This window comes from Ornithodoros turicata, unplaced genomic scaffold (assembly GCF_037126465.1).
Source record: "Ornithodoros turicata isolate Travis unplaced genomic scaffold, ASM3712646v1 Chromosome68, whole genome shotgun sequence".
Taxonomy (NCBI): domain Eukaryota; kingdom Metazoa; phylum Arthropoda; class Arachnida; order Ixodida; family Argasidae; genus Ornithodoros; species Ornithodoros turicata.
In genome coordinates, this window is record NW_026999389.1 from 42,452 (window position 1) to 47,408 (window position 4,957).

At 44.1% G+C, this 4,957-nt stretch overlaps 1 protein-coding gene across 1 annotated transcript; it reads right to left on the reverse strand.

Moving 5' to 3' along the window:
- Positions 1-267: 267 nt before the first annotated feature.
- Positions 268-1,599, reverse strand: LOC135374507 (putative nuclease HARBI1). The gene is made up of 3 exons (XM_064607462.1): positions 1,054-1,599; positions 564-677; positions 268-486 (listed from the first exon to the last, which is right to left on the reverse strand). Exons 1-3 carry the CDS (start codon positions 1,597-1,599, stop codon positions 268-270), a joined length of 879 nt encoding a protein of 292 aa, XP_064463532.1.
- Between the last annotated feature and the right edge of the window lie 3,358 nt (positions 1,600-4,957).

The window sequence follows — 4,957 nt, forward strand, 5'->3', positions numbered from 1 at the left end:
GGGTAAAATAGGTTGCGATGAAATTGGAACGGAATGATGATCCGCTTCCCTGGGGAGGAATTTGGTATTCTTCAGTGTCAGATGTGTCAGCGAGGGAGTAGATTTCACCGCTGCTGTCATCGTCACTGCTGTCATCATCGCTGCTCGAGGTATCGTCTTCTTCATCTGAAAAAGTGTGCCTCTTAGATGAAACTGTCTGCTGAATGCATGTTTTGCGTGACCAACCATAGTGTGGCTTTGCAATGTTGTGGAGAACACACACAGCGACTATGACAGCCTTTGCTGTTTCCAGCCTGACTTCAAGTTTTCTATGAGGCAACGGAACTTGTTCTTCAGTTGCCCGATGACACGTTCACTGAGCTGCCTAGTTTTGCGGTGTGCGGCGCTGAATCGCTCTTCTCGTTCAGTTCGAGGTCTCAGGAGTGGTGTCAGCAGGTGCTCTGTTGTTGCATAACCGTTGTCCCCAAGAAGAACTCCATGTATTGCCTGTTGACAGCCAGAACATTTACATTCAGTCACTTCCTAAAATACCTCCCTGAGATAGCAATAAAGAAGTGCCTTACACCAGAGGAAAATGTCCTGTGGAGCTCAGACTCCTGCCATATCCTTGAGTCGTGAGCGCTTCCTCGCCACCGCGCAACGACGTTTGTGATAGCTTCTTTTGCATCACACACTAGCTGAAAGTGATGAACAGAACTAGAGAGACGGTTGACATCATCTTGTGGACTTTGTCTCTTCAAGTAAAAAAAATTAAATTTTGACCACATTTGCTATCACCAAAGGTCGGCTCATTGTAAAATGGATATATAACAGCCAATAATGAGTAATTACATGTCGATTTCTCTGCAACATTCTACCTGAAATCTAACATTTTCTGGGCATGACCACGCCGCCCTGTGACTACAAAATGTTCACAAATTTTCTTGGAACAGTAATTTACAATGTACAGCTTCAACATATGTGGTGTGTGTTCTAGGGAGAAGATTACAGGCAGGGGGGATTTTAAGGTAACACTCATCTCTGCGCTCTATTGTACTCATTTTAGTAACGTACCTGCACGTTCAGGGAGTAGTACCCCTTTCTGTTTATGTACATTTGTGCAGCTTGTCCACCGGGGCTTTTAATGCGAATATGCGTGCAATCTATCACGCCAACGGTGAACGGGAAGCCAAACTTCCTCAGGAACTGTGTCTTTGCGTCTTCTTGCTCAGCTGGGAGCACGGGAAACTTGATAAACTGAGCTCGCCTGCTGGCCAGGGCTACTGAAATTCTACGCACTATCCGCGATTGCGTAGGCTGACTAAAGCCGTGAATGTCGGAGGCGTCGTCTTGGTAGGAGCCTTTGGCGAAAAATCGCAATGCACTCAGCACCTGCAAGTCTGGTGGTATCGCATTGTTGAACTCACTCGCTTGCAAATCAGGACGCACCACCTCAATGATGAATCGTACAGTATCCTTCGAGAAACGGTACCGGCGCCTAAAACCCCTATCACTCCAGGTTCTAAAGGGGTCTAAGCGGTCCCTTATGGACCTTGTCATAGGGTTTGACTCGAAATCCTGGAGTTGTTGAATTTCGTCGAGTTCCCGAAGTTCGTTCATTGTCTCGCATGAATCCTCACTTTTAGCAGACGACAGCGTCGCGCGTTGCGTGAGCGCAACATTATACAAGTTTTTGGAGTGAAATCCGTATTTTTCATAGGAACACATACTTTGGATACACTCTCACATATGTTGCGTTTCAATAGTTTGCCTTTCAGTTTCAGTTTCATAATTCGTTACGTGACCCGATCGTTACATAGCAGACGACACATTATAGCAGACGAACACGTGAGCGCGAAATGGCAGCGAAGCGGGTAAGATCAGAGAATTGGGACTTTTCCGAAAAGCTCTACGTCGCAGAACTTGTTTTAGAGTATGTTACCGTCGTAGAAGACAAATCTGCGGACGGACGGACTGTAAGCAAAAAAAAGGAAGCATGGCACGCCATAACGGAGCGTTTCAATGCAATGACTGCGTTCGGGCCGTGATCACAAGATGCAATAAAAGGACAGTGGAAGCGCCTGAAACTGGCCGCGAAAGAAAGCGTCCGAAAGTGCCAGAGAGAACACCGCGGTACTGGCGGAGGCCCCGAATTTCAGTTGTCGGCGATCGACAAAGCCATTTGGGAGGCTCTACCGCAGGAATTCTCGAAGGACACAAACGAGTTCGACGACGACGCAGTCGCTGCGGCAGATCCTGAACCGTAAGATAATATTCAAGTGCAACATTTATTTGCTAATAATATTATCCGTTTCGTGCAGCCAGACCTCAGAAGTAGTAGTGGGAAACCAAGGAGCTCCCAGGTTTCTATTTTTTACTTTACCACTCCAGGCAAAAATTTTAGCTGGAATCCTTACTGGACCCACTTACAAATTGAAATGGAACAATTTTGGTCTTCAAGTGGACCTACTTAGGATTCAGCTCGAATTTCTGCCAGAGACACTATGCATGACATGCTTCGTCAACATAAACATCCATTCCATTCAGCAGCCCCACCCTGTCTGTACCGAACACCAACACCGAGACCCAGCCCCCTACACCATTGGCCATTGACAGTACCCTGACACCATCACAACGTGGAACACAACAGTGCAGGTAGGCATCATGGTAAAGTGGTTCTCAGTGGCTCTCAAGTTCTCAGTCAGTCAAGCTTAGATTATTATGAGGCTGAGGTGTGTACATCAACTGCGCTGGATGATGCCGTGCCCGTTTCTGTGAGCTACTGCAGTAAAAAATGCCTCATAAGCATGTTGTCAGGGGAATAACTGAAAGAAGGTTAACATACAAAACTGATTTTTTCATGTCATGCATATGTGAGGCTTATGGTACATGATTTAGCAGTCGTCCCACCCAGCTCTTGTCTGCACTCCTACCCCAGCCCAGTTGTTTCTCAAGAGCCATTTGCTGAATGTGACAAAAGTTTCACCTAAAAATTATTAATGACAAAACTCAACAACAAACAATACTGCACAATACTGCAGAGTGCACATATAAAATTGCATAGCCACAGCAGACTGGTGGATTAATTACTCCATCCAAATTTTGCCCCTCTCAGGTTTGCCATTATGAAGCGGAATTACAGTGTTATGCTGGTACTCTGGCTATCATCACACATGAACCAGATGAGCACATTCATATGTATATGAGCAAATCAGCACAATAGATATCATACATTGAATGAAACACAAACACAGTGTATAGTGTGGCAACTACACAAAATTTCATTTGACCACTGATCATATTGCTAGGAGGAGGAGAAGACGTAGCAGAGACAATGTAGGGTCGGCCACAACTCCAGGGACTGCACACAAACGAAAACTGGAACGCCAGCAGCGGTATGATTATGAACAACATACCCTACAAATGGAAATCCTACAAAAGCAGTTGGAGAATGAAAGAAAAATCGCCCGCCACCTTGAACTGTTACACACGTATGAGCTGGAAGTGGCCAAAGAAAAGGCTAGATATTGGAAAGAGAAGGCCAGACTAGTATCCCACGACGACTGCACTTAGGAATTTTTATGGTACTTGTCAAGGGCTAGCAGCTGTGCTGACTTACAAACATGGCATTGTGCATCTAAGTCTGATTTATTTTTGTTGTACTGTAAACTGTCTTTGTATTTTCTTGCCACAGACAACAATGTGCATTCATACTTATTTAGACAGTGAATATGTGTGCATATATGCTTGGTGCCTTATTCTTTTTTACACATTGTTGACATCTGCCACATGGCCATGTAACTTATTTCTAGACTCGTGTTCAGTGTGGATAATGTATCTGTGTACAAATGTAAGTGTCCGTACCTCATGCTTTATTCTTTGTTGTATTGCAAGATGTTTGTCTATTATCCTACAACTGACAACACCATCATTGATACTTAGTTAGATACATTGAATGTGTGTATACATATAAGCATAGTGCTTTATTATTTTTTGCACATAATCGACAGCTGCGAAGTGGTCACATAATTTATTTCTACGCTCATGTGTTCAGTGTTGATGTAGACTGCTGCAATAGCAGGACAGAGATATACCCATGTTAACGTCACCTGTCTGTCTTTTACATAATCGACAGCTGCCGAATGGCCACATAATTTATTTCTACGCTCATGTGTTCAGTGTTGATGTAGACTGCTGCAATAGCAGGACAGAGATATACCCATGTTAACGTCACCTGTCTGTCTATTACATAATAGACAGCTGCCAAGTGGTCACATAATTTATTTCTACGCTCATGTGTTCAGTGTTGATGTAGACTGCTGCAATAGCAGGACAGAGATATACCCATGTTAACGTCACCTGTCTGTCTTTTACATAATCGACAGCTGCCGAATGGCCACATAATTTATTTCTACGCTCATGTGTTCAGTGTTGATGTAGACTGCTGCAATAGCAGGACAGAGATATACCCATGTTAACGTCACCTGTCTGTCTATTACATAATCGACAGCTGCCAAGTGGTCACATAATTTATTTCTACGCTCATGTGTTCAGTGTTGATGTAGACTGCTGCAATAGCAGGACAGAGATATACCCATGTTAACGTCACCTGTCTGTCTATTACATAATCGACAGCTGCCAAGTGGTCACATAATTTATTTCTACGCTCATGTGTTCAGTGTTGATGTAGACTGCTGCAATAGCAGGACAGAGATATACCCATGTTAACGTCACCTGTCTGTCTATTACATAATCGACAGCTGCCAAGTGGTCACATAATTTATTTCTACGCTCATGTGTTCAGTGTTGGTGTAGACTGCTGCAATAGCAGGACAGAGATATACCCATGTTAACGTCACCTGTCTGTCTTTTACATAATCGACAGCTGCCGAATGGCCACATAATTTATTTCTACGCTCATGTGTTCAGTGTTGGTGTAGACTGCTGCAATAGCAGGACAGAGATATACCCATGTTAA

Coding starts and splice junctions, on each gene's coding strand:
- LOC135374507 (XM_064607462.1), bottom strand. CDS start 1,599: ATGAACGAACTTCGGGAACTCGACGAAATTCAACAACTCCAGGATTTC. Junction 678..1,053: donor ACTACTCCCTGAACGTGCAG/GTACGTTACTAA, acceptor CATCACTTTCAG/CTAGTGTGTGATGCAAAAGA. Junction 487..563: donor ACAGGACATTTTCCTCTGGT/GTAAGGCACTTC, acceptor GGCTGTCAACAG/GCAATACATGGAGTTCTTCT.